This window comes from Myotis daubentonii, chromosome 1 (assembly GCF_963259705.1).
Source record: "Myotis daubentonii chromosome 1, mMyoDau2.1, whole genome shotgun sequence".
NCBI lineage: Eukaryota > Metazoa > Chordata > Mammalia > Chiroptera > Vespertilionidae > Myotis > Myotis daubentonii.
In genome coordinates this window covers 45,665,275-45,693,182 of record NC_081840.1, presented here as the reverse complement: position 1 = coordinate 45,693,182, position 27,908 = coordinate 45,665,275, and the positions used below count along the sequence as shown (strand labels likewise).

General features: G+C 51.9%; 2 protein-coding genes across 2 annotated transcripts; one reads left to right on the top strand and one right to left on the bottom strand.

The window, feature by feature from the left end:
- The first annotated feature begins 889 nt into the window (after positions 1-889).
- On the top strand, positions 890-10,307 carry SLC51B (SLC51 subunit beta). The gene is made up of 4 exons (XM_059698353.1): positions 890-1,268; positions 5,780-5,990; positions 7,133-7,223; positions 9,980-10,307. Exons 2-4 carry the CDS (start codon positions 5,870-5,872, stop codon positions 10,176-10,178), a joined length of 411 nt encoding a protein of 136 aa, XP_059554336.1. The 5' UTR covers positions 890-1,268; positions 5,780-5,869; the 3' UTR covers positions 10,179-10,307.
- RASL12 (RAS like family 12) lies at positions 10,301-26,064 on the bottom strand. Its single transcript, XM_059698340.1, has 5 exons — positions 25,476-26,064; positions 22,999-23,055; positions 15,728-15,801; positions 14,855-15,045; positions 10,301-12,216 (listed from the first exon to the last, which is right to left on the bottom strand). Exons 1-5 carry the CDS (start codon positions 25,576-25,578, stop codon positions 11,841-11,843), a joined length of 801 nt encoding a protein of 266 aa, XP_059554323.1. The 5' UTR covers positions 25,579-26,064; the 3' UTR covers positions 10,301-11,840.
- Positions 26,065-27,908: the final 1,844 nt, after the last annotated feature.

Genomic DNA, 27,908 nt, shown 5'->3' with positions numbered 1-27,908 from the left:
CTTGCCTGTCTTGTTTACCATGTCATCTGTGTAATAGGAACTCAAATAATATTTATTGAATGAATGAATGAATGAGTTACAAAATAATGAGTTGCTGAAGTTCCAGGCAGGCCCCTAAGTTCCCTGTTGGGTCTCCTTTCCTCTGCACCATGCTGCTGTCCACAATGTTAACCTGTGCTTAACTCCTAGAGCAGCGGTTCTCAACCTGTGGGTCGCAACCCCTTTGGCGGTCAAACGACCCTTTCACAGGGGTCGCCTAAGACCACCCTGCATATCAGATATTTACATTACGATTCATAACAGTAGCAACATTACAGTTATGAAGTAGCAACGAAAATAATCATATGGTTGGGTCACAACATGAGGAACTGTATTTAAAGGGCCAGCAGGTTGAGAACCGCTGGTCTAGAGGAACTTGTTCCTGTCACTTGACCTCACTCAACTTCTACTACCTCATTTGTGAAATGGGAACCCTGCTCCTTGCCAAGCCAACTCCAAGGATTGTTGAAGATGCAAGGAGCCAGTGGGTGGAAAAGCCCAGAGCCCACCGATGACCAGAATTGAATGGGTCTGGCCTGGTGCGAGGAGCATCTTACTCTGTGCTCTTTGACCCGCCCTGCTTTCTCCTTTCTGTGCCACTCACACAGCTTCACTCACTTGCCTTGCCTACCCCACCCCTTGCCCTCCAAAGGTCTTCTATTATAGCTCCTTGTGAGGAATTCCTTTATGGCCCTGGCCTTCACTGCGAGAAAGAGCAGGCTGTCAAAGGTCAGGCTTGGCTCCCTGCTCTGTGGTTAAATATTAATAACGCCGGAAGGCAGCGGCTCGGAGAGAGCATACCACGTATCCCCCTGGGCGCTGGCAGCCCTGCCCGGGGTCCTCTAAGCCCATTCCTCAGGGCTGGCAAGAGGGTCTGGATGTTTTCTCTTTACTTGAGGCCACCATATAAGAAAGTGAGCACTGGGCTCCTGGTTCTTTAAGCAATTAAAACCGGGTGGAGCCTGTTGGCCACCCAAGGCCACTCATTCAAGAGGCCAGTCACCCCAGAGTAGCAGAGAAGACTCCAGGCCTGGGCGTGTGCTAAGAGCAGAGCTACCAGGTGGGATGGGCTGCCACAGACTCTGCATTCATCCCAGGTGACAGCTGTGTGGAGAGCTCAAGCTCAAAGACCATCCTGTGCTTCGGTGAGAGGAGGAGGAAGAAGACACAGCAATCAGTGCTGCTCCCCAAAGCAGATCCAGGCCGGCCCCAGGAGCCTAGGACCCAGGGTGAGTGTCTCTAACCTCCCATGGGAATGCGTGACCAGGGTCTTCCGTAGGAGTCACAGGCCAGTGGCAGATGGTTAAGCTCTGTTTAAAATGCAGGAATCTCCCAGAGGGGCACAAGGAGGCAGGACAGCTGAACGCAATGTGATATCCTGGGTGGGATCCGGGAACAGGAAAAGACATTCATAGAAAAATAAAATCCAAATAACTCATGAAATGCAGTTAATTTTTTAAAAGTGGGGATATTAACAGAATGCTCACTCTAGAAGGAAACTGGTTAAGTGTTCTGAGGGGAAATGTGTCTTTGTTTCTGGGGCATCTAACATAGTCCGGAAGGTTGACTCTCAGTTCTGGACTGGAGTCCGACTTGTCATTTTGTTTGTTGGTATATGTTCATTATAATCTATACTAATAAAAGAGAAAAATGGTAATTGGCGTACGATGATACCCTTTTCATCGGCTAATCAGGGCTATATGCAAATTAACTGCCAACTAAGATTGACAGTTAACTGCCAACAAGATGGCGGTTAATTTGCATATGTAGGCACAATGCAGGGAGGCGAAAGGGAAAGCAGGAAGAAGCCCCCTGCCACTGACAGTGATCGGAGACCCAGGGGGGAGCTAAGAGCTGGGGGGCAGGGCAAAGGCGGCCTCAGGGCCCTGAGGCCGCCTTTGCCCTGCCCCCCAGCCATGATCGGAGAATCAGGTGCCTTTTCCGCCCTGGCCAGTGATAGCAGGAAGTAGGGGTGGAGCCAGCGATGGGAGCTGGGCATGGTCGAAGCTGGCAGTCCCAGGAGCTAGGGGCCCCTTGCCTGGGCCTAAAGCGAAGCCCACGATCGCGGGGCCGCTGCAGCTGTGGGTCCCCGCTGCCCAGGCCGGACACCTCAGCCAGAGGCTTCCTGCAGGGGCAGGGGCGGAGCCCGTGCGATCGCGGCACCCCTGCTGCCACTGCAGGTCCCCGCTGCCTGGGCCGGACGCCTAGGCCAGAGGCGTCAGGCCTGGGCAAGGGGCCGATCCTGCAATTGGAGGGTGATGGGGGTCAACACCTGAGGGCTTCCCAGTATGTGAGAGGGGGCAGGCTAGGCTGAGGGACAGTCCCCCCCGCCACACACACACCCAGTGCACGAATTTCGTGCACCGGGCCCCTAGTATTATCATATTTAAAACACACATTCCCCAATGGAATCAGCCAAGTTTGTACACTTATCAGATTGGCTTTGACACCATACTGTCTTGATTACTGCAGTTCTACAGGAAGTCTTAAAGTCTGATAGCGTCAGTCCTCTAACTTTGTTCTTCAATATTGTGTGAACTATTCTGAGTCTTTTACCACACCATGTAAACTTCAAAATCATTTTGGCGATACACATAAAATAACTTGCTGGGATTTTTATTGGAATTGCATCGAATCCATAGGTCAAGTTGGGAAGAACTGACATTTTAATTAGTTTTATTAATTAAACACCCAAAATTGGAATTGTTGTCTCAAAAGCTATAAATACTATACATACATTTTAAAATACATTCAAATTTGGAAAATATATTTAAAATATATAAAAATTCCATGTATTGTTTTCATAAAGGTAGTGTGTACTCATGAGAAATGTATACAATACAGAAGTATTCAAGGTGTTCGCATGCGTCTGGGCCCCATCCCACCTTCCCAGAGGGAGTCGGTGTTTGGTTTCTTGACCTTCACACTCTTCTTTGTGGGTGTGGGGAGGTCCACATAGGCAGCAGGGGCCTATGGGCGATGTTACTAATTAATCCAGGCATTCCTGCATCTGAGTTTGGACAGATAGTCACAACCCTTCTTAGCAAGTGCTCTGGACAGACCGTTGGAACTGGAAACAGATCACGTTGATTAGCCATCCCTATAACTTTGTCTTCTCATTAATCAGTGTATATACACATACCCCTCAACGGGATAGTGGACAGTATGCCTCGGAGTCCTCGGAAGTCTAAACAAGGTCCTTCTTTCCCCCTGAATTCCATCTCCGCCTCGGCACGTGAATGGTTGTTCACATGTGAAAACATTTCCCCTCAAAGCCTGTGGCTGTTTCTTGTTTTCTCAGCGCCTTAGAGTCTGATGTCAGTTAAGTCCTTATTTTAGCACTGTGTCTGTCTGCTTGCCATCCAGTTGCTTTTTAATGTTCCTGGCCGGGCCTCCAAAGGCTACTTGGGAAGGCAGCGTGAGCAGGGGGACTGGAGATGGCCTGGGGCCTCTGTTGTTGCTGTTGTTGTTGGCCCCATGACATGTTCCTATGAACGGTTTCTTCAAAACCCTCCTCTTCTTTTATTTTTTTAGTTCCTTTTATCTCCCTTCTTGTTCCCCTTTTCCTTTTCCCCCAGAGAGAACTAATGTGTTTAATGTGTCTTTTTTAAGTGGGGTTTTTAATGTGTTGTTTTGTGCGCATATATTTTGTATTTTCATAAACAGTATGGCATGTCCTCTATGATCCTTAGGGATACTTTTTAAAAATGTTTTTTTTATTAATTTCAGAGCGGGAGAGGGAGAGAGAGAAACATCCGTGATGAGAGAGAATCTCTTGTATGCCCTGCACTGGGGATCGAGCCCGCAACTCAGGCATGTGTCCTGACTGGGAATACAACTGTGACATCCTGGTTCATAGGTCAATGCTTAATCACTGAGCCATGCCGGCCGGGTATTAGGGATAAACTTTTTATATATATTACACACTCAGGAGCAGAGCGGCTGTGTACACTTATTGTGACTAATTTGCTCTCTAGATGGCTGCCTCATCCTACGTTCCTGTCAGTGCATGAGGCTATGGCCTAGAACAGTGATGGCGAGCCTTTTGAGCTCGGCGTGTCAGCATTTTGAAAAACCCTAACTTAACTCTGGTGCCGTGTCACATATAGAAAGTTTTTGATATTTGCAGCCATAGTAAAACAAAGATTTATATTTTTGATATTTATTTTATATATTTAAATGCCATTTAACAAAGAAAAATCAACCAAAAAAATGAGTTCGCGTGTCACCTCTGACACACGTGTCATAGGTTCGCCATCACTGGCCTAGAACCTCAAACACATGACATTATTCACCTTTCCAACTATGATGATCTAATGGATGTCAACTGGTATTTCATTTTTAATTTTCATCCTTCTGATTACCATAGAGTTTGAGCACTTTTTCATATGCTTGCTAGCCTTTTGGGTTTCCTGCCTTGAAAATTGCGGTTTAGATTTTTTTTACGCATTTATTAGAGTTCCTGTCTTTTTCTTGTTAATTTGCAAGAATTCTTTGTGTATCCTAGATATCAGTCTCTTCCTGGTTTTAAGCATTGCAAGTATCTTGCCCCAATCAGAAAAGTGTTAGTTACTTTATTGATGGTATTCTTCAGTGAACAGATAATCTTATTTTTTGATATAATCAAATTCATCAGTTTTTTGTTATTGAATGATTTGAGCTTTTATGGTTTTGTTTAAAAAGTTTTACCCCACTTTTATTAACTTTATGTTTTTCCCTCTTACACGTGGGGTCTGTTTTTGTATGTACTGTTTGCTGGGTGCACATCCAGTCTTCCTTTTTCCCACACAGTGAGCCAGTTCCCGACACCTACTAGACGACCCCTCCTTTCCCTGCCGATTAGTAGAGCCGCCTTTATTATACGTCACGTTCCCATGTGTACATAGGTCTCTACAAAGTTCCTGTTCTGATCCCTTGATATAGTGATGTGGCCTTATGTCAACATCCAAAGTTGGAATTGTTTATTATTTTTTATTACTAGATTTCAATATCTGACTTAGTAAACACAGATTGCTTAACTTGCTTTGTTTTGCGGGGATAGAAACAGGCTGAAATTAATGAAAGGATGTAGCCAGGGAGCATGGATTCAGTTTCCTGCACTACAAACGACAGAAAACAATTCTTATAACATGCCCCCCACCCCCCCCAAAAAGCAGTTATCAGGGGGCTGCTGAACTGAGAGCAGCACTGGCCAGTCAGGCCTGGGGGTGGCAGCGAGGGAAGTGAGCTGTCAGCTCTTGGCAGCAATAGCTGACAGCTCCCCTTTTCTGGTACTTTCTCAGCTCTGGGTGGCAGGCATGCCAATCCCCAGATAAGAGACTGTGATGGGCCCAACCTTTGTTATGTGGGTCCTGTGACTGGCTACCACATGAAAACCAAAGGCAAGGGATGGGACAGTTTGCTAAGGAGCCAGGGTGAAGGGAGCCGTGGCTGCAGGAGCTGGGTGGGGATGCTGAGCAGGCAAAAGGCAAAAGCGGACGATGTCCCCTCGAGGGTCCCACAGCCCCGCAGTGGCTTAGTCCTTCCCGCTCCAGGTCCGTGCTCTTCCCCACGCGTGATGGGTTTTAATAAAGACTTGAGTGACTCCCAAGTCCGTGGTCTCTGCCTCTCCAGGCCCCCACTGCACTGGGCCAGCCTGTTCTGGCCCTGTAACTTTGGGCGAGAGGAGAGTTGGGTTTGGGCAGGGAGGGGAGCTCCGGCTGGGGTGGGCTCTGGGTCATGCTTTCTGCTTTGTTTCCAGGGATCTGCAGGGCTTTGCACAGGGCCAGCACCTAGGAGGCCAAGAGGGCACCTGAGGGGCCGAAGGGGCCTAAGGACTTCGTCGTCAGAAATGTACCCCAGCCAGGAGCAGGGCGTGCCCCGTGGTGAGGGGGTCACCGGAGCCCCAGCTGGCACTGCGGTGCCTCAGGAGCTGCTGGAAGAAATGCTTTGGTTTTTTCGGGTAGAAGATGGTAAGTGGCAGGGCACGGGGGAGTGGGGTGTGTGCTCTCAACACAAAACACAAACTGGACTCTGGCTGGAGCCCTGGACACGGTCCCTTCCTCCACGGCAGGCCGCACATTTGCTTCAAAGCAGCTGAGGGGCCTCGGTACCCAGAAGGGTGTAGTCGAACCTCACGGTCCTTTTCCCGGGAAGTGGTCATTCATTTACCCACCCATTCAATCATTCACAACTATTTAAGTTCCTTCTGTGCGCCAGGCACTGTTTTCAACACTGAACAACACCAAAACTCTCTGTCTTCATGAAGCACATGTTTTCGTGAAAGGGAGAGAAAATAAACAGGATAAACATCAAAATGCCTAGTGCATTGGTGATGAGTTGGGCAGTGGCATTTTGTTAAACGCTCTGGATGATTCCAGGACTAAGAGAAAAAATAAGGGAGAAAATGAAGCAGAGAAAGGGAATAGAAAGTAGGTAGCAAGGGTAGGTAATGTGGTCACTCAGAAGGTGACATTTGAAGGAAGGCCTGTAGGAGGTGAAGGACTTGTTATGTGGGGGAAGGCCGTTCCTGGTGGAGGGAACAGCCGATGCCAACGCTCTGAGGCTGGATCCTGCCTCCGTTCAGTACAGTGTGGCCGAATCTCGGTTATCTAGATTCAGAGTAGCCACGTTATGTGTAATCTGTGGGCAGTTCTTGAATCCATTTTCACTGCCACCCTTCTTTCCTTCCTTCCCTCCTTTCCCCCCTCCATCCCTCCCTCTCTTCTTGTCCCCTTGGTTTCTCCCTTCCTTCCCTTCCTGGCACTGCCCAGTGCCTCCAGGCCCTGGCAAAACTCTGAAGATTGTGAAATTTATCTTGACTCACCCCTCCCCACCCCCCTATCATCCAACTGCAGTGCTGGCCCCTTTAGATTAGGGCTGTTCCAAGGCAGAGATCTTGCCCTCCTCCTCCCACCCCCACTCCTACCCCCCACCCCCCGACACACACACTGGACTTCCTGCAGGTGGGGGGCTCATCTTCACCTACAACACCTGGTCCACAGCAGGGGACAATGGATGCTGGGAGCTGTGTCTGAGCCCAAACCCCAGGTGTCAGGGGGCCTGAGGGGCACCAGCTTCTGCTCAAGTCTCTGCCCTCTGTGTCCCTCCCCAGCATCTCCTTGGAATATTTCCATCTTTGCCCTGATGGGTGTGGTGGTCGTGATAAGCATGGTCCTCCTGGGAAGGAGCATCAAGACGAACAGGTAAGGAGATGGCCGGGGTGGCCTCTGGAAAGTGGGGGCCCTGCCCTCCCCAGGGAAACCTAGGGAAGGGTGTCTATGGGCCTTGGCTGTCCACCCGTTGGGATAGTAAAAGGCAGCCTTCAGGGTCTTTTGAGAACCCAGAATTTTTGGAAAACTAGCAACTGTCCCCAGTTATCGCCTGCTGGCCCTGGCCAGGGAACAGGGCAGAGGCTGGTATGTCTCAGAGGTCAGGATCTCTGGCTCTGGAGTCACAGGGGCCTGGGTTCAAGTCCCAGCCCTCTCACTCACTAGCGGGGCAGTACACTCAATACTTCTGAACCAGTTATCTCTATAAATGGTGGTAGCAACCAATTCTCCGTGGGGAGTGCTCAGTGGGGCTACTGCAGAGGAAGGCATGCTGTTAAAGGGGAAAGTCCTGCCCTGCTCCAAGGCCCAAAGCAGGGTTCCGATAGAGCCCTGCTATCAGTTGAGGCTCCTGGGGTAATTTTTATAATGACAATACTCCTCAATCCTGGATGCACCCAAAATCACCGGAATATTAAAAATTCAGAATGCTGGGCCTCCTTTGGAAACACATAGGGGCTGAGGTGAGGCCGGGACAGTGGCATGTGGTTAAACTCTCTGGATGGCTCCAGGGCTAATGTCTGAGATCCTTGAGGGCAGGGACCACATTTGATACAACGCGTTTCCCCCAAGCCCGTGGTTGGCAAACCGTGGCTTGTGAGCTACATGCGGCTCTTTGGCCCCTTGAGTGCGGCTCTTCCACAAAATACCGACTTCTGCGCATGGGCCACAAAGTTTCAATTGCACTGTATGTGCGCACCCGCACGTGGTATTTTGTAGAAGAGCCGCACTCAAGGGGCCAAAGAGCCGCATGTGCCTCGCGAGCCGCGGTTTGCCGACCACTGCCCCAAGCAATTGGCACAATGTGTGGACCTAGAAATCACTCAGTAAATGCTTAGCTCACTCATCCCCACTAATTCATTCACGCATTCAACAACTGCTATATACCCATCAACTGTCACATCAGTAACTTTGAAACAATAATGAGACTCTCTCCTTCAAATCTGTATCATGTTTTGTAATTTTAAAAGCACCTTCACATTCTCTTATTTGATCCTTAAGACAGCTCTGTCAGGCGGGACAGGCACAAGTTATTAATTCTCGTTGTACAGGAAAAGGTCATTAAGGATGCATGGAAGGGTTGGCCTAACTTCCCTGCTCTTCCTTCTAGGCCATGTTTTACATCATCTACGAATCTTCCTCACTGTTTGCTACCAAGTCAAAAAGAAATAACCCCATAGTTCACACTGAGAGCTAGTCATTGTGAACTGCTGTGGCCCCATTCATCATTCACCCCACAGACGCGGGCTGAGCACTTGCTCTGTGCTAAGCTCTATCCTGAGAGTGGAGGCCACACTAGTGGCCAAGATAGTTCAGCCTTGGCCTTATGGAATCTACAGATTGGTGAGGAGATGACGGTAGTTCAAAGTGATAGATGATGACTGTGGGACATACAGAGTATTGTGGGAGCACAGAGCTGGGATCTGGGGCCTTCAGGGCGAAGAGATGGTAGGCGGGCTGCCGAAGCCTCCAGACCAAGGGGCAGCATGCACCAAGCTCCAGGTGGGAGGGAGGGCCTGTGTGGCTGTCCTGTGGGGTGTGAGGAGGGCTGCAGAGGCGGGAGAGGGAGGACAAGAGGCGCCAGGACCCAGAGTGTACACACCCTGAGGGCCATCCTAAAGAGTTCAGCTTCTAGCTCATGAGAAGGGCTTTGCACAGGGACATGAAAGGTTCATGTTTTAGCAAGATCATTCTGCATGAAGGGCCCAGAGGGGTGTCGCCTCTAAGGGACGCTGCCTCTCTCATCCTGTTGGGAAGCATCCCCCTCAGCAAGGTCAACTCGGAGCCACGGTGTCTGTCCAAGGGAGCGGCAGACACTGAGCTGCACCCCCACCCCAGGGCAGTCAGCTCTAACCACAGCTGGGTCCCTCCCGCATGGCCAGGAAGTGTACCTTAAGTAAAACCACCTCAGAGGGAGGATATTTGGGGGAGTTGTTGAAAGGAAGGAAGGCTGGATGCCAGATTAAGGAGGTGGGCAATGGGGAGCCATTGAAGGTGCTTGAGCTGGGGAGTGACGTGTGCACACCGGGGCTTTAGAGACATGACTGGTGTGTTTAGGTTGGTTTGGAGACGTAAGCACCGAGAGGCTGGAAGATTATTTAGGAATGCCCTGTAGTTTGCCTGGGGATGTGGTGTGGGGTGACAAGGACCTGCACTAAGTGAGATGACAGTTCTGGGATTGGAAAAAAATATGATTTGGTGAAAACAGGAGACTTAAATGCATGTCCCAGGAATGTGCTTCTTTGAGCCACATTTCCTCTGTAGGAGGAGCGTTCATAGTTGAGCTCACAGGTGGCAGTGAGGATTTGGTGAGAGGCACGGGCAAGTCTGTTTCTCGGCTGAAAGAACATCAAAACCATCTCCCCCAACAGTTCCCAGGACAGCCTACTGGGTCTTCCCCTCAAACGCTCCAACGCATCTGAGAAACCCAGGCCTCCCCCAGCCACCCAGTACCCCCGGCTCAGGGGACGCCCGGGCCTCCCCCGGCCACCCAGTACCCCCGGCTCAGGGGACGCCCAGGCCTCCCCCGGCCACCCAGTACCCCCGGCTCAGGGAATGCCCAGGCCTCCCCCAGCCACCCAGTACCCCCGGCTCAGGGAATGCACACTCAACAGTGTTTTCTTTCCCCCCAGAAAGCAGAAGCAGCTGCCACGGGAAAAACCAACTCCAGAAGTCTTGACTGAGGCCGGAACCAAAGATGACAACAATCTGAACATCCTAAGAGAGTCTTTGCTCTCAGAAAAGCTAAACTTGGCCGAGGTGGACATTGAGTTAAAAGAGAGGAGCATACCAGCAGTCTTCCTTACAGATCCACTGGCATCCGAGAGCTAGTGAGAGGGCAGGGCAGGCCTGCATGTTGTGAGCAGATCAACCGAAAGAAGTGCTATCAAACTAAAATTCTATTATGGGGAAAAAAAACCCCCACAAACCACCTTTTTATTAAAATGCTTCTGAATGTGGGCAGTTGGAATTGCATAGTTTGTTCAAATGGTGGTGGCCCCACATACGGGGCTGGGGGCACAAGTGCAAAATCCACAGCCAGCCTGCAGGCCAGGAAGCCCGGCCAGGACCCCTCATGTGGCCCAAGGAGGTCCCCGCCTCTGACCTCCGCTTCCCTCTATAGAACAGGGCTGAAGGCTGGGTCAGGCCTGCTGTTTTCCATCCAAGCTCCTGGAATTGCTGACAGGGGAAAGAGCAGGATTCTGGCTCAGAACCCCCTTCCCCGCCCTTCCTCCCACGAGGGGCCTCTCCTTTATCTGCTTCTCTGCTGAGGGTCCATGGGAGACTTCCTTTGGGCCCGGGGTCCCATGGTACAAAGAGTTAGAACCCAGGGGACACCCTGCCTTTGAGACCCTTCTCCTGCTAACCATGGGGCCCCAAGGGCGGGTCCTGATCTGTGTCTGAGCCCCAGTGTTGTGGTGTAAGCTGCGGGGGCAACCCCAAATAATTTACGCAAAAATTTGCTTTAAGAACCAAAAATGCTTTAGGTTCTATCATACAAAAGAAGACTTGGAACACTCAGACCCATTATGAAGGGTCCTGGGTCCTGCTGAACCAGACTACAAACCGGTGTACTGTCTCCACCTGTAGGCCCAGGGCAGGCTAATGGTGCCTGGATGTCAGATGCTGCCAGCCGTGGGCTCCCCGGAATGCTGAGTCCTCGTCACCAGACAGAGTAACTTTGTTCTGCAGCTTTGATCGTTACACTAAGGAGGCTGGTCCCGGCAATGGGCTGAGCCCTTCGTTTGAGGATGGGAAGATAAGGGGGCCCTGCCTTCTGGTGAACAATTCTAAGGTCCCCTTCACTGGGCACACACAGCCTCTCCCTCTACCCTCCTTAAGCGGCCAAGCACTGGAATAGCCCCTCCTGGACTTTGCTTCTTACAGGGTGCCCCGTAGGTTAAACTGGGTGTTATTTAGAAAACCTGTGGGGTTTGTTGCCTGGGGCTACTGTGAGATCAGGAGACAACGGGAGGATCAGACTCTGGCCCCCAAACCCTGCACCCACCCTGCCCTCCCGTCCGCCAGGTGCTCGAGGGCCTCGGCCTGTCCTTCCTGCAGGATGTCCTCAGGCCGACACTTATGCCAGGCCTCCTGGAGCTGTCCACCCAGAGCTGCCCACTAGGGGCCACATCTGGCTTGGCTGGAGCTGGAGCAGGAAGGGGTGATACCACAATGGACACTGCAATTTCCTCCTGCTTAAGGCTGACTCCAGGCGGCTGGGCTGTCCCAGGGGCTGTTTTCCTTCAAGGGCAGGGAATGTCGTGGTTACCACGGAAACCAAGGCCCTCGGCTAGGAGCAGCATTCCTGCCCGACCTGCCCGTCGTCCCTCCAGCTTACACATTGAACTGGGTGTCGGGGACACTGCTTGGTGCTGGAGCAGCGGTCAGCTGTCCACCAGAGGGCGCAGGCTATTGTTCCATCGGAGGGAAAGCCAGTGGCTAGAGGTCAGCCACCCCCTGCAGCCCTGCCAGGCTCTGAGCCCCGGAGCCTCAGAAGATCTTGAAGCCCTTCAATAGGGTGAGGGTGGGTGCCTTGCGCTTGCTCTGGGCCCGGGATGACTTCACAGTGACCAGCTTGGCCTGGGCTACGGTGGGCATCTCCTTCAGGCTGACGGTGGAAAGGGTGTTGAAGGTGCAGCTGGCCAGCCCGTGACGGGCAGTGAGCGGGGCCTGGTGGGGCAGGGCCCTCTCCTCGGAGATGAAGAGGGGCCGGGCCGGGGAGTTCTTCTCCAGCTCCCGCCGCGCCTCCCGCACTGCCTCGTGGAAGACGTGCTGCACGTGCTCAAAGTCCAGGCAGGCCGAGACCTCGAAAAACAGGCACCCAAACCTTCCCGCCAAGGCTGCGCCCTCCGCCTCGGTGACCTGCCTGGTGGGGAAGGAGGGCGAGGTGAGGTCAGGGGCAGGCGTCCACGTCCGGCAGGCCTGGGCCCACGCCAGGCTCCCACTTCCTAGCTCGGTGACTAGATCATCTTCATCTCCACAAGGTTTAGCTTTCTCATCAGCAAAATGGGGTAATTACATCTGCTCTCAGGGTTAAGAAGAGTAAGAAAGACAATTTGCCTAGCACAGTACCTGGCAGAGTCAGTGCTCAATAAATGGTGGCTGATGTCACCAAAGCCAGAATTTAGGAGCGAGGTTGAGGGTAGGAGAGAAGCTGGTCAAAGGCCCTGCCTACACCCTGCCTGTGGCTGGAGGAAGACAGCCATCCACATCCCTACCCTCTACTCCCATAGGGGGCCCTTGGTCAGGACACGAGCCACCCTCAGCCCTCCCTCGTGAGATCAGCTCTTCGGCTCTACAAAAAGGCAGTAGTTTGGACTGACGGGTGTGAGACCACAGTGTCTACAGAGGCGTGGAGGGCCAGGTCACTCAGGATGCCTGTGGTTGGCAAAGCTCTCAGGGCCTGGGGGGAGCTTTGTCTGCCTGCCTAGGGGACAGGCAGGAGAGAGAAGGGTGACAACATTCATGTGGAGTGGGGGGCGGGGGGGGGGAGGGAGCAGCACCTACTCCCAGCTTCACCCCACCTCCCACATCCTAAATATTTGCAATTGGGAAGGTCCTAAAAGCATCTAACCTGGAAGCCCCGGGAGTCAAGGTGAGAGGGGAAAAGGCTGGTTCTTGGGCAGGTCAAATGTCCAGAAGAGGGAAGGGACAGGATGTCCCTGCCAAGGTTCAGCGCCTGAATCCTCCTGACCGCCTCCCATTACTGAGCTGCCTCACCCACCACTCCTGAGGACAGTGGCACAGCCCACGCGATGGGAGGAGACACTAGGGGGGGCACTGGTGGGAACAGGTTTCTGAGCCAAGGTTCATTTGGCAGGAGCAGGGGGCTGGGAGTGGGCTAGCTACCCAGGGCAGTACCGGATAGAGTGACTGGGACAAAAAGGGTCAGGGGCAGAGCACCTAATCCTGCCCCCACCCAGGGCTGGTGTCCTGTCACTGCTTCCTGAGGTGCCCCTTGTGAAAGAATATTTAGTATTATTTACTTTTATAATAAACTTGAATCTGAAACTTTGTCATCGTGGGGCCTGAATAATGAACTTTCAGGAACAGGAACCCCATGCATGATGCATGCATGTGTGTGAATGGGTGATGCAGGCATGTAACATCCTTTTTCTCATTTTGTTGGAGCCTGGTGAACATTTTATCAGTGGTTTGGGAACCGCTGCTCTAAACCACATTTAGCTGCAAGACAATCATGGGAGGCACTGATCAGTGCTCAGCTCCAAGTTAGATTTACGATGCCCATCAGAGCCTGACCTCCTGAGCTAGGGACCTGATCGGAGAAGGAAATGGGGAGTCAGGGGCTTGTTCTTAGGGAACGGATGCTGCTTCACTTGAGCCCATGTTCTTTGTTATTTGCTCCCAAACCATTTTTAGACCATCTATTTGGCAAAGATTGGGATCAAAACAACGGTCTGTTTTTTTTCCTCATAATGAAAACTGGTTTACCTCAATCCAGTCTTCTCGGCTCTGGGGGCTCTGTGGTTCGTTTTGGCTTTAAGATCACACAACTTTCTTCATTCCCTGAGATGGAATATGTCTGGGTCTGAGGGCTTGTCCCCCTTCATGAGCCTGGAACCCCTTTCCCACTGTCCATAAACCAAGGGTCCCCTCCTTGCCGCCAGTCAATGCGCCCTTGGGGCCTAAGGAATCAGGAGTGGCCACCCATGGGGGGGGGCGGGGGAGGCTGGCAGAAGGTGCCATACCTTGCAGGTGGACTGGCCACACAGGATGAATGTCAGTACAAATGCCAGGGAGATTACTAGTACTTATCAAGTGGAGGCATCATAGTCTCAAATTCTTCAGGGCAGACAGGCAACTAAAATGTGTGTAGAGAGGAGAGGAAAGCCACAGGGAGTGGTGAGGCCTGTGGTCAGCTAGAAAGAGCATGCCCAGCCCCAGGTCTCCTAAAATACATGAGCTACGTATGGCTGCAGCATTCGATGGTAATCTGCTCTCTGGTCCAGTCTGTGACCTCTGACCCAAGTCCAATCCTGGCGAAGAGAACTGCCCTCAGCACAGCCAGCCGTGGAAGTGAGCCTGGGGGCTGCGCTTGGGTGAGGTGAGAGCTGGTTGGACCAGGGCAGACTCCTTACCCAGTAAACCGGAGTCTCCTTCTCTAGAATTGGAATTGGGCACAGAGTGGCCAGCCCGCTGCACCGAGTGGGGACAGAAGGTCATATAGACTCAGGCAAGAAAGGGTGAGGCCGGCAGAGACCACAGAGCCCCAGGAGGAAGGAAGGAGTGGCCTCTCTCCTGACTTTCAGGGTCTAGCCCCTGTGCTGCCCAGATGCCCCTCCCTTCCTGTCCATGGCTGCCTAGAAGACACACCCTTACAACATACCCGCTTCTACCTAAAACTGCGCTGCGCTGCCAGCCTCTACCTCCCGAACTCCTCGAGATTCCTATTCTTAGCAGCCAAATAATCCCTGAAGATGATACCCAGGCTTCACAGATGAGGAACGTGAGCTCTGGAGTCGTGGGACAACCGCCGTGCTCACCTGTACTGGGCCATGTCCAGCTTGTTGCCCAGCAGCAGAGCCGGGTAGTTGCGCTGCGTCTCCTTCGCGTGCAGAGCGAGCAGCTCCAGGTAGCTGCTGCTGCCCTCGAAGCTCTGGCGGCTGTCAACGCTGTAAACCACCAGGAAGGCGTGGGCCCAGTTCAGATAGCGCTCACAGTTCCTGGGGGTGTCCTGGGGCAAAGGAGGGACGCCCCGGTCAGGGACAGAGGAGGTCAGGGCGAAGGCCTTCACCTGAGCTACCCCGCGGCACCTCCCCACGCTCCGGGTCTTTGTATATTGTTTCCCAGCAGAGCCCTTGTCAAAGGGGCACTTGAGTGTGGGTTTGGCGTGGTGTGAAAGGAGACATTGTCTCGTGAGCCTCCCTCCCACCACCCAGCCAGAGACTGGGAGACCTTGGCCTCTGGGGCGCAGAGCCAACACCCTGGCATGGCCCCTAAAGAGACCTGGCTGTCTCTGGGCACCGCTGGTTTGGGGTCAGGTTCATGGTGCTCTTGGCTTCTGAGAATGAGTGGCATCCGATCTTGGCAGGAGGTGGTGAGAACACAGGGAGATGTGTGTATTGGGGGGGAACTTGGGCCGAGGGGAGCCTCTGTGTAAACATGTGTGTGCACCTGTCTCCACGTGTGCACGAGCGTCAGGCCCCAGAGCACAGGATCTTGGAGCTGATGCCCTCGGTCATCAAGTCTCCCCGGGCCCCACCCCTTTCCTTCTCGTTTGGCAAATGAAGAGATTCAGGCCAAGAGGGGGTCACACAGCAAAGGAGCTGGAAGGGGATGTTCCCATCTGAGGCCCCCACTGTGGGCCAGGACTTCTCAGGAGGCTGCGCTCTCAGCTGCAAGGGGGGTAAGGTTACCAGGTCTGCAGTGTCCATGACCCTCAGGTGCACAGGCTGCTGGTCCACAGTCTCCTCAGAGCTGTAGGTGTCTTCTGCAACACAGAGAGTCAGCCGGGTTAAGGGCGGAGCAGGCCGCTGATAATGGGCTGGGTCTGAGTCCCAGCTTCCCTCCGGGCAGCCCTGGGGGCCTGATCCAGGGCTGGCTGAGCCGGGAGCACTGCCAAGGCCTTGGCTCTCCCCACATGGAGGGCCTGAGCAGAACCCCCACCCAGGAGAGACTGCTCCCCGCCAGGGCTCAAGCTTCTCCACCCTCTTCCCCTTTAACCACAGAGACTGGCCCACAGGAAGCCCCCAAGGACAGTCCTCCTGTCCTCAGGGGGAGAGACCTGTTTAGAAGTCCCAAGAAGGTTGGGGTTTTTTACTTGTTTTTTAAATGTTTTTATTTATTTATTTATTTATTTATTTATTTATTTATTTATGGAGAGGGATAGAAACATCAATGAGGGAGAAACGTCTATTGATTGGCTGCCTCCTGCACGCCCCCTACTGGGGATCGAGCCTGCAACCCGGGCAAGTGCTCTGACCGGGAATTGAACCATGACCTCCTGGTTGATGGGTCAACCACTTAACCACCGAGCCACACCAGCTGGGCCAAAGAAGATTTTACAAATAATTCTTGTCAAAATAATAGGGGAATCTGGTAGTCGAAAGTTTTAGGTTGGAGATGTGGAATCAAACCCCACTTCAGCTACTTTTTAGCTGTGTGACTTGGTCAAGTCATTTCAGCTCTTTGAAAAGAACTGTTTCCTCATTTTACTTTATTTATTTATTTATTATTATTATTACTAGAGGCCCACTGCACAAAAATTTGTGCACTCAGGGAGGTGGTGGGCGGTCCCTCAGTCTGGCCTGTGCCCTCTCACAGTCTGGAACCCCTCAGGGGATGACCACCTGCTGGCTTAGGCCCGTTCCCCGGGGGATTGGGCCTAAGCTGGCAATCAGACATCCCTCTGGAAGCCCGGGACCCCTCGGGGGATGTCCACTTGCCAGCAGGGAGCAGGCCTAAACTGCAGTCGGACATCCTTAGTGCTGCTGAGGAGGCGGGAGAGGCTCCCACCACCACCAATGTACTGGCAGCTGTCAGCCTGGCTTGTGGCTGAGCAGAGCTCCCCCTGTGGGAGCGCACTGACCACCAGGGGGCAGCTCCTGCATTGAGCGTCTGCCCCCTGGTGGTCAGTGTGTGTTATAGTGACCAGTCATTCCCAGTCATTCTGCTGTTAGGGTCAGTTTGCATATTACCCTTTTATTATATAGGATAGAGGCCTGGTGCACGGGTGGGGGCCAGCTGGTTTTCCCTGAAGGGTGTCCCGGATCAGGGTGGGGGTCCCACTGGGGTGTCTGGCCAGCCTGGGTGAGGGGCTGATGGCTGTTTGCAGGCTGGTCAAGCGCCCCCCCCAGGGAGGACCCTCACCCCAAGGAGGTTTGGCCAGCCTGTGTGAGGGGCTGATGGCTCTTTTCAGGATGGCCACACCCCCTTTAGGGTGGGGGGTCCCCACTGGGGTGCCTGGTCAGTCTGGGTGAGGGGCTGAGGGCCATTTTCAGGCTGGCCAAGCCCCCCGGCAATGGAAGCTCCCAGCCTCTCCTTTTTTTCTTTTTTTTTTAATTCTGGGATTTATTTACCTTCTATAATTGAAACTTTGTTGCCTTCAGTGGAGCTCAGAGCCAGCCACAGCAGGTGGGAAGCTTGGCTTCCTCCATCACTGGAGCAACCAAGCCTCCTGCTCGCTTCAGTTCTGTGGCTGCCGGCCGCCATCTTGGTTGGGTTAATTTGCATATAGTCGCTCTGACTGGCTGGTAGGCGTGGCTTAAGGTGTAGCGAAGGTATGGTCAATTTGCATGTTTGTCTTTTATTAGATGATTATTATTTATTTTATTATTTTGTTAATCCTCGCTCAAGGATATTTTTCCATTGATTTTCCAGAGAGAGGGAAAGACAGAGACAAACACTGATGTGAGAGAAACATATCAATTGGGTGCCTCCAGCAGGAGCCTGACCACACCCAGGCCAGGGAAGAGCCTGCAACTGAGGTACGTGCCCTTGACAGGAATCAAACCCAGGACCCTTCAGTCAGCAGGCTTTCTGTCCATGGAGCCAAACTGGCTAGGGCTGTTTCCTCATTTTAAATGTTTCCTCATTTTAAAATGGGGATAAGATTAATAACATTGGCTAACTGTTTTCAAGCTTTTCCTTTGTGCCAGGCACTGTGCTAAATGCTTGCTTGTCCCTGCACTATCTCACAGGGCTGTGAGGACTGGATGTGTCGCTGGTTAGGGCCCTGGCCCTCCTCAAATAACTGGTAAAGGACAGTGGGGACCATGGTGCTCCAAAGTTTACAGGGCAGGTTCACTTATTTTTACTTTAAAAAAATGTTTTTGTTGACTTCAGAGAGAGGAAGGGAAAGAGAGAGACAGAGATAGAAACATTAATGAAGAGAGAGAATTATCAATTGGCTGCCTCCTGCATGCCCCCTACTGGTGACTGAGCCCAAAACCCAGGCATGTGCCCTGACGGGGAATCGAACCATGGCCTCTGGTTCATGGGTTGACACTCAACCAACTGAACCACACCAGCAGGGCTTACTTTTTATTTTGAAATAATTCTAGACTCATGTAGAAGTTACACAACAGTACAGAGAGTACCTGTGTACCATCCCCCCAGCTGGGCCAAGTGAAGTTTCTGTGTAAACATGTGTGTGTACCTGTCTCCATGTGTGCACAAGCATCAAGCCGCATCCTCCCATTGTTAACACCTTACATAATCATCCTCCCATTGTTAACACCTTACATAACTATCCTCCCATTGTTAACACCTTAAATAACCATCCTCCCATTGTTAACACCTTACATAATCATAGTACAATGATCCAAACCAGGAAATTGACATTGGTAGCACACTATAAACTAAACTACCAATCTTATTTGGATTTCATAAGTTTTTAATTTTTCAGTTCTCATCACCTTAAACCTGAGAAAGCAGCAAGTGTCCGAGAATGCAAAGAGGACCTCGCTGCCATATTGGCCATCACTCTCCCTACCCCCAACCTAACCCCATGTCACTGGCCCACGTGTGTGTGTGTGTGTACCTGGTCCTTACCTTTCCCTTGTGTCCCCCCAGTGCCCCAAGTGACCTCAAAGAAGACCCCTCTGGGCAGAACTGGGGCCCTCTCTGTCTTCCTGGCAGCAGTCACTGTGAGAAGAGAAACCCCTTAACCCTGGCCGAATCAAATACTTCTCTCTGAGGGCCACTGGCAGCCAAGCCAGGCCTGGACACACGCCAGGTCCACTAGCAGCCAGCAGGAATCACAGACAGCTCCTGTCCCAGCCTGCTTTGGGGACTTGGATAAATGCCGCTCTTATTCAAAGACAAAAAAAAAAAAAAAAAAAAAAAAACAACACACAAAAAAACACCAAACCACATCTAATGGAAAATATGCCCCAAATGTTTAACTATATTTGGTGCAACAAGAGCTGCCCCTAGATGCCTACATCTCGTTCAGATTTTCCGACCCAAGTTGTCCAAGGCACCCCTTTTAGGTACTTCACAGCTCCTGTTCCCAACAGGCACCGACTCCTGCCCAGTCCAAGGAAAATGTTAGCCCAGCCCTGGGCCTGGTCTCCCTAGTCCCTTATAGCACAACGGCCTCCCAAGGTTGCTGTTAGCTCCACTCCAGAGAGATGGCAGGGAGGTGAGGCCCAGAGAAGGAAGGATGCGTCCATAGCCCACAACACCTATCTATAAAGGAACCTGAACTCACGTCTTCTAGGCTGGGCTGCCTCCCCACGGGCACCCCCTCACTCCCTTTGCTCAGTGGACCCGTCAACTTCCAGCTCTATCTGGGCAGAGTACAGGGGAAGAGCAGAAGCTCCCAGCCCAGCTGAGGATGTGGAACATGCATGGTGAGCTGGAAGAAGCTCAGAGGTCATCTTACCCACTTTCTCCCACTCTGGGGGGTGGGGCTCCTTTCCAAGTCACAGCGATGTCCTTTCCTCCCAATCACCTAGTTTCTGTCCTAAGGGCAGTCTGGTATCTTTACATACATGGACCTCATAATGTCTGGTTCTAAATAACATTCTGTGGACTTTAATGCTGAGAGAAGAATCTTTTCCCAAAGCATTTTTCTCTCATTTACAGTAATCATTTTCTTAAAGGCACCAAAGGAGGTCAGGTGAGTGTGTATAGGATGATGCCTCAGAAATGGTGACGATGTGCTTGCTGGAGCAGAATGAGGGCAAGATAGAAGCCATCACTCTGCCCCGGGCAAGCCAGATGAGATGGCCCCAGCCCTCTGCAAGAGAATGTTCTCCCGGCGCTCAGCACAGGCCAAGCCCTTTCACAGGCACTGAATCTCTCAGCTCCTACTGGCTCTACCAGTCACAATGCCTAACAAGGCACCGCTTTTACACAGACAGAACAGTCTATTAGTCACCTCTTCCCAGATGGGGAAACCAAGGCTCAGAGAACTCAGTGCCATGCAGACCTCCGCCTCCAGGCCCTCTACAGCGGAAGGCTGCCCTTAGTGGAAAGCAACTGGTTTGGTGTCTCATCTTGCTTTGAACCTGAGGTTCTCCATGATCTTAGGCAAATCACTTCCTCAGTTTCTTTATCTGTAAAATGGGGTTAATAATAGACACTGTTCTTTAAAGGACAATCCTAAAATCAAAATTCAATTTCATGTCTATAAGCACCTGTGTTGTACCCAGTACTGTGCCCCATGCTGGACATGGAGACAAATACAGGTTCCCACCCTCCAGAGGCTCCAGGTGAGCTCAAGCTCTCGGAAGATCTTTGAAAAGGGGAAAGAGTGGTTCTCCATCTCCTGGTGGCTAACTCTGCCCTTGGATGCGCAGACCTTTCTCCATAGAAGGAAAGGCTGTGGGGTCCCGGGGTCCCCATGGTTACTGGAACCAGCCATGGGAGTGTGGCTGAAATGTTTAGACAGTGAAACAGAACCTCCAGGAGTGGCACTGGCCTCCCGGAATGGCTGAGGGGAGAGCATCTGGTCATCTCTCCAGCTCATAGGCGCTCAGGGTGGGATGACTAAGCATTCCGGGGCTGCTGCCCCCCATACAGTCTGACCATGCATTCCACTACCAGGTCAGAATTCCAAAATTACTCAACCAGGAAGCTCACAACACCACGAGAATAGGCTCCTCGGAGGGACCCTGCACAAAGGGTATAGACTGGAGGCGGTTACCAGGTAAAATACAGGATGCGCAGTTAAATGTGAATTTCAGGTAGGTAGCGAATAATTGTTAGCATATACATGCAGCCTTGAGCTAGGCAGACTGTCTTTTGAGGCACCATCCTTTAGAATCCCTGTTGTCCCTTCGCAGACACTCCCGCTTGTATGCCTTTCCTTCCTCCCTTCTCCCTTCGCCTCCCCTCTCCAGTTCCCCCCACTCCATCTGATTTCATGTTCTGGTTTCTCCCATCACTTCCCCCTGACCAGCACACAATCGCATCCTGTGTCCCACTCCCGTGACATTCACCTCTGCTAATCAAAGGGCTCTCCTCAAAATTTGAACAGAGACACACACAGAGATGATGTGAAGACACAGGGAAAAGGCGAGGAGGCCTTAGAAGAAACCAGCCCTTCTGACACCTTGAACTTGGGTTTCTAGCCTCCAGAACCATGGGAAAATAAATTTGTGGTGTTTAAAAAAAAAACCCACAAAAAACAAAAGGCTCTCCTCAGATCTGCTGTGTGACCTTGGCCCAGAAGCCTCAGCTCCCTGGGCTATTTCCTCCATGTAGCATGGAGGGGCTGTCAAAGACTGGTGGTCAAGTCAAGCTTTGAGGAGCAAAGTGGCTGTTGGCCAGTCACTGGCCTGGCACTCCTGACTTAACCAGGGGAGCCCTTTGGATTTCTCTGTTCGATACCCTGGGGTTCTGTTTAAGATCTCTTCACCCAAGTGGTTCCTTACCCAAGTTGGCATATTCACTGATAAACCTCCTGGTCAGAAGAAGTCTGCTACTCAAGGAAATCATTCTAAAAACTATTGGCCTAAATAGCCCTGAGGTCCTTTCTCGCTCTGACACTGGGATTCAACATTCCAGCCTGAGCTGGGGGGCTGGTGGGCACCAATGGGCTAAGCAGTTCTTTCCTTCAGGTGTCACGGGGCATCCCATCAGATGCCTGCTGCAGGAAGTGCTGTATTGTGCAGCTTTTCAACCTGTGCTCCAAAGCCCTGGGTTTCCTCAGGGCTCCTGGGGGTACCACACATGCTTTATTCCGTTATTATGAATGGGGAAAATATCCAAGACTGCAACCTTCATTTTCAAAAGGCAAAGAGATCCAGACAACTCATTTTTCTTAGTGCATAGTTTACAATAACAAATGTTATAAATAGGTTACATTTATACTAATAAAATTCTGCTCTTATTTGTTTTAGATATCGGGGTTCCATGTAAGTGGTCATTTGAGATAAAGGTCCTGCTGCTAAAAGTAATTTTTAGAAACACTGACCTGATTAACTTGAGGGAATCTCAGCCATCATAGATAGGAAGCCATTGGAGGAGGAAGGAGAAGGAAGTGAATATGTATTGAATGTCTACTGTGGGTCAAGTACTAGGCTAGCTCTTTCATGTGTTACCTCTTTCACTGTCACAGTAATTACCTGAAATAAGTGTTTTTATGCCCATTTTACAAATAAGGAAACAGAAGCTCAGAGAGGTTGGGTGACTGCCTTAAGGTTGCACAGCCAATATGTGGCAGAGTCAGGTTTCAAACTCAGTTCTGACTGACACCAGAGCATCCCTTTTTCCAATATACCATGAGATGTCAATAAAACAAGACTAGTTATTTGTATGGTTCAAAAGCTGGTTCAGAAGCCAATTCCACTGGAAAATTTCTCAAATGTCTTGTCCAGCTTTTCTGGAAAAGTGCATTGAGTGACCATCTTGAAGAACAACATTAATGGATGTGGATGTTCTGCTATGTTTTATTTTATTTTTTTAAAGTCTCATCGTACCTCATTTTTTAGGGCAAATCACACAGCTCTCTGAATTTGGCCAACCCCCAAGTTGTCTGGGGTGGGCTGTGGAGGGTGTATTTCTAGCACTTTAAACATTTGCCTGACGTGGGCTGAATCATCCTGGTGGCTCCTCCCCTTTGCCTCCAGATCTTTGGTCCTGGTCACACCTGGGCCCACCACAGGGCAGGCAGGTGTCATGGGAGAGGGTAGATCCAAGTGGGGCACAGCAGGAGGAATAGGAAGGAGTTCCTTACCCAAGTTGGGGTCATATTCACTGATAAACCTTCTGGTCAGAAACTTCACGGTCAGGGCTGCAAGAAGCAGAAAGAAATTGGCTCACAATCAATGATTCTCTCCCATCATTGATGTTTCTCTCTCTCCCTTCCTCTCTGAAGTCAATAAAAAGATATTTTTTAAAAAAGGAAGGAAGGAAGGAAGGAAGGAAGGAAGGAAGGAAGGAAGGAAGGAAGGAAGAAAGGAAGGAAGGAAGGAAGGGAGGAAGGGAAAAAAGTTGGCTCGTCTCCCCTGGCTGCTGGCCCTGGAAGCTGCCCCTTTCATTTTAGGAAGGCCTTATCTAGCCTCTGTGACCCCTGGCTGACACCAAGCCCGAGTCTCTGGGGAAATGTGGTTGGAAGCTGAGTTGGTTTGAGAGGCTCAGAAGAAACCAGAAATATGGGGAACTGTGTCCTGGGATTTTTTATTTTGGTGGCAAGAAAAGCAATAAGAGACAAGTCTAAGGGGTGTCTGTGAAGATCCAAACTAAGGAGTCAGGACCCATGCAACCCCAACTGAAAGGAGATATCTCCCACCCTGGACAAGTCCCAGAGATTCTGAAACGTGCGGCATTTATTCCAATTTTGGCTACAAGCCAAAGAGAGAGTAAGAGCCAAGTTGATCAGTGGGTGATCCCTGGGGGCAATATGACCCCTTGAGGGCCTGGGATTTGCAGGGACGTCCAGGCAAGATCTGTGTCTTAAGTAAACACACTTTAGTCCTCAGCCATTCACATCTCCAGTCTTGGCTCTAGGGCCTCCAGACTCATCGTGGTGCCTGGCAGAATGTAAAACTCTAGAATGAAGTTATCCCCAGGTGCAATGCATTAACAGAATTCTGATTTTGTTCAGCATTTAACCACAGAAAGCCAAGGGCCAGCCAACTATTTTACTGAACTCTTAAAAAGTAATGAGATATTTTATTTTATTTTTTAAAAATATATTTTATTGATTTTTTACAGAGAGGAAGGGAGAAGGATAGAAAGTTAGAAACATCGATGAGAGAGAGAGAAACATCGATCAGCTGCCTCCTGCACACTCCCCACTGGGGATGTGCCCGCAACCAAGGTACATGCCCTTGACCGGAATCGAACCCAGGACCCTTGAGTCCGCAGGCTGATGCTCTATCTCCTGAGCCAAATCGGTTAGGGCAGTAATGAGATATTTTAAAGAAAATCCTGAAAATTCTTTCCCAGGATTCCTATCAGTGTCAGTTTGCAAAGTAATACCCAGGGAATACATATTTTTAAATTTAGATTCCTTTATTATCATAGCCACTGGCTAAACTGTACCAGTGACACAGCTCCGGATAACAATTTTATTTTCAAAGGGGAGAAGGCAAATCTTTTCTGTTGGAAAACGTGATTCAGAAGCATCCCTCTCTGAGCCAGAGGGCTGGCTTTAAACGTAGAGGAAGCCCCCAGTGAGCCCTAAAATCACCCCGGGGAAGGAAGCAACAGCGAACTGAGCCCATGCTGGCCCTTCACTAATGGCTGTAACTGGAAAACGGCCAGCGAGGAGCCCCTTCTCCCTCCCCCGCTGCAGCTGCCTTGGACTGTAAGTGGCCGGGGGAGGGCTGGACCCTTTTCCTGGGTCTCTGTCTATGGTGACTCCCCCGCTCCCACCCGCCTTGGATCCAGGTGGGTGAGAGCTGCCAGGAATGGTGAAGGCGGAGTTCAGTGTTGATAGACATGATTTCAACGGGAACCAAGATCTTGGTTTGTCGAGGATGGTCCTAGCCCTGGGACCACAGTCCAGTTTGTTGCCAGAAAGTCAAGAGAGGGATCTGGCTTGAAACAAATATGTTTGATAAGAATGCACACTTTACTCCCAAGTCCCAGGGAACGGAGGAAGGGAGTGGGGAGCATGGCCTGGGAAGTCCCACTAGCCAGTGACTTCTACCAACTCCCTTCAAGGGCCAGTGGCTCCTGCACCTCCAGCCTAAACCAGGGAGTAGCAAGGCTGTGACTAAGCTCACAGGGGCCTTGCGGTGGGGGTGGGGGGGATAGTGCCCAATAGGTCCTTTGGTGTCATGCACCACAGCTGACTGCTGGCCCCAGGGAGAGGTGATGGGGGTTAGGGAGCCACAAGGGGGAGACCAGCAGAGGTCTGGGAGACACAGAGATGGACAGAAGGGAGAGAAAGCTGGGGTACAGACATGGAGCACAGAAGCACAGTAGGGAGACACAGAGGGAGAGCCAGGCAAGGAACAGAAGACAGATGAGAGATGGAGGAGCTGAGAGCGAAGCAGAGAGAGTGCCAAGTAACAGAGTCATACCCAGGGAATACAGAGAAACCGAGGCAAAGAAGAAAATCAGTTCTTGCCCAACTCACTGGGTGCAGGCAGCCCCCACAGCCAGTGGAAAAGTCTGCCCTCAAGCCCACAGCGCCCAGATCCCTTCATCTGCTCCCCGGTCCCCACCTCACCCCCATCCCTCCCTGGCACCTGCCCCACTCACCCGACTTGCCCGCTCCGCGGCGCCCCAGGATGGCCAGGTTGACCTCGAGGGGCGCGCTCTGCTGCCCGCCGCCCGCGCGGGGTTTCCCGAACACGGAGGACATGGCGACGCTGCGGAGAGGGACTCGGGTCCTTGGCCCAAAGGCCCCAAGCAGCGTGCCGGCCCGTCGGGGCCCTCAGGGGCGACTCGCAGGCCCCCTGGGCACTCGCCACTCGGCCCCGTCGAAGTCCGCGCCCGGGCCGCGCGCGCCGAGCGGGCCGGGTCCCCGCAGCTCGGCCCGAGGGGGTGGGAGGAGGGGCCGGTGGAGCCCAGCGGGCGGGGCTGCCCCGAGCTCCGCCAAACTCCTTGTAAGGCTGCGGGAGCACCCTGCGGGGCGCACTCACCCCGCAGACGACGCGGGGGAGGGCTCGCAATCGCCGGTGCACCCCACCATGCTTGGCCTCGAGGGCCGGGGGCTGCTGTCACTGTCCGGAGCGCCCCCACACCCGGCAGGGAAGGACAAGGACCGGAGAGAGCGAGGCCCTGGGTAGGGCGATAGAGAGGAAGTCTGTTTCCAGCCCAGTCTGAACCTCCATTCACTCTCTCCTTCCAGCAAGAAAGTCCCTCCCTCCCTTTGTTCTACCCAGCTTCCCCCGCCGCCGCCTCCTCCGGGAAGTCTGCTGGGTTCAACCCCAAGCCTTGCCCCTTTTCTAAGTCACAGCCAGCTCAACCTTGGCACACGACTTCCAGGGCCGCCTTACCCTGCCCTTGTGGAGACTCTCAGGCATCACTGCAGCACCAGGCGGGACCCAGGCTCCTGAAGGGGGAGGATGAGACCGCCTTACTAATAGTTCATGGCCAGTGTGGGCTCAGCTTCAAGAACCAAACCCCGTCCTGCATTACAGTTTGCTCCCCGATCAGAGCTAATGAGTTGCATGTGTTAGCAGCTTAGAGTGCAAATGGGCATTTTATTTGTCCTAAAACCTGGCACACCTCTTGCCATGGTGGCTCAGTGGTTGAGTGTAGACCCATGAATTATTCCTCGTCAGGGCACATGCCAAGGTTGCAGGCTTGATCCCCAGTAGGGGCGTATAGGAGGCAGCTAATCAATGATTATCATCATCAATGTTTCTCTCTCTCCCTCTCCCTTCCTCTCTGAAATCTAAAAATATATTTAAAAATAATAATTCTGGGATTGGTGGAGCCTGTGGGGGTCACCTGTCATTCCCCTTGGGACCCAGGGTAACTCTGGTCATGCGAGAGACAGGGCAAAGGGCCCACATGGGGGACCCAGACACTTAGGATCTATGCCAGCTCCTTCACTGGGTGACCTTAGGCAAGTAACCTTTCTTTGGGCCTTTTACCCCTATCTATAATACCAAAAAGGGGGGAAATAAATCCCCAATTCCATGATGTGATTTAGGCCTAATTGAGAGTGATAGAATCGGCCCTGGGCTCCAGGCCTGAGTACTTTGTAAAATTCTGTCGGGACTCTTTGGAATACACTGCAGGCTAGAGTGGGGAAGGGATGAGAGTCTCAGAGACCTCTCACTGCAGCATTTCTCTCGCCAGCCCCTACCTCCCCCCCCCCCCCCCCCCCGCCACCACCACCCCAGCTAATCTACCCACCATGTATAAGAGAAATCATAAACCCAGGTCAGCAGGCAAGGGGGTCAGAACCTGCTGGTAATAACTCCTCAACCAAGAAGGAAAATTATTTTCCAGGACAGGACATAAATACTGACTCAGCTTAATTGTGTTTCTGGGAGCTGGTGGTAAACCAGCTGTGTTATTAAGGCTCCAAGGTGTTGGAAGAAATGTGTTTAGATTACACCCTCAGGCCAGAATTCCTCACAGAGCTAATGGCCAAGGGTGTTCCTGAGTTTTAGGAGGAGAAAAAGTGGGAGCCAAGTTCCAGGCACATCCCTGGGGTGTGGGGACAGGCTGGTTCTGCACGGGGTCTGTGGGAAGAGGAACCAGTCTCACTGGAGGGCTGCCAGAGCGAGGGCAAGCTGTGGACACCTACAGACCCAACTAGGCGTACATTTGGGCTCTGCTACTTCCCTGCCTGTGTGAGGCGGGAGTTGTTATTTTCCTTATCTCTAAAACTCGGATCAAACGTAGATGGGATCTGCAAGGAGGCATGTTTAGCTCAGTGTGAGGGTGAGCTCTAACCATCTGAAGCCCCCCCAACATTAAAGGCAACCAAGGAGTAACCACTTCAAGGAGGCATTGTAGAGACTCCACCATGACTCGCAGGATCAGATGAGATGATCCTTAATTCCCTTCCAGTTCAGAGATTATTTGAACCAGTTGCCAGCTGGTTAGTCAGGCCCTCAGCTGTGACTGCCAAGGGCCAAAGTCAGCCCCTCCTCTGAGGCGTGGGAGGAAAACTGTGCAGACCTCACAACCGCAACCAGTCCCTTTCCTCATCCTCACGCTCCTTATCTGCAG

Coding starts and splice junctions, on each gene's coding strand:
- SLC51B (XM_059698353.1), top strand. CDS start 5,870: ATGTACCCCAGCCAGGAGCAGGGCGTGCCCCGTGGTGAGGGGGTCACC. Junction 5,991..7,132: donor GTTTTTTCGGGTAGAAGATG/GTAAGTGGCAGG, acceptor GTCCCTCCCCAG/CATCTCCTTGGAATATTTCC. Junction 7,224..9,979: donor AGGAGCATCAAGACGAACAG/GTAAGGAGATGG, acceptor CTTTCCCCCCAG/AAAGCAGAAGCAGCTGCCAC.
- RASL12 (XM_059698340.1), bottom strand. CDS start 25,578: ATGTCCTCCGTGTTCGGGAAACCCCGCGCGGGCGGCGGGCAGCAGAGC. Junction 23,056..25,475: donor CCGCGGAGCGGGCAAGTCGG/GTGAGTGGGGCA, acceptor TGCTTCTTGCAG/CCCTGACCGTGAAGTTTCTG. Junction 15,046..15,727: donor TCATGGACACTGCAGACCTG/GTAACCTTACCC, acceptor CCTTTGCCCCAG/GACACCCCCAGGAACTGTGA.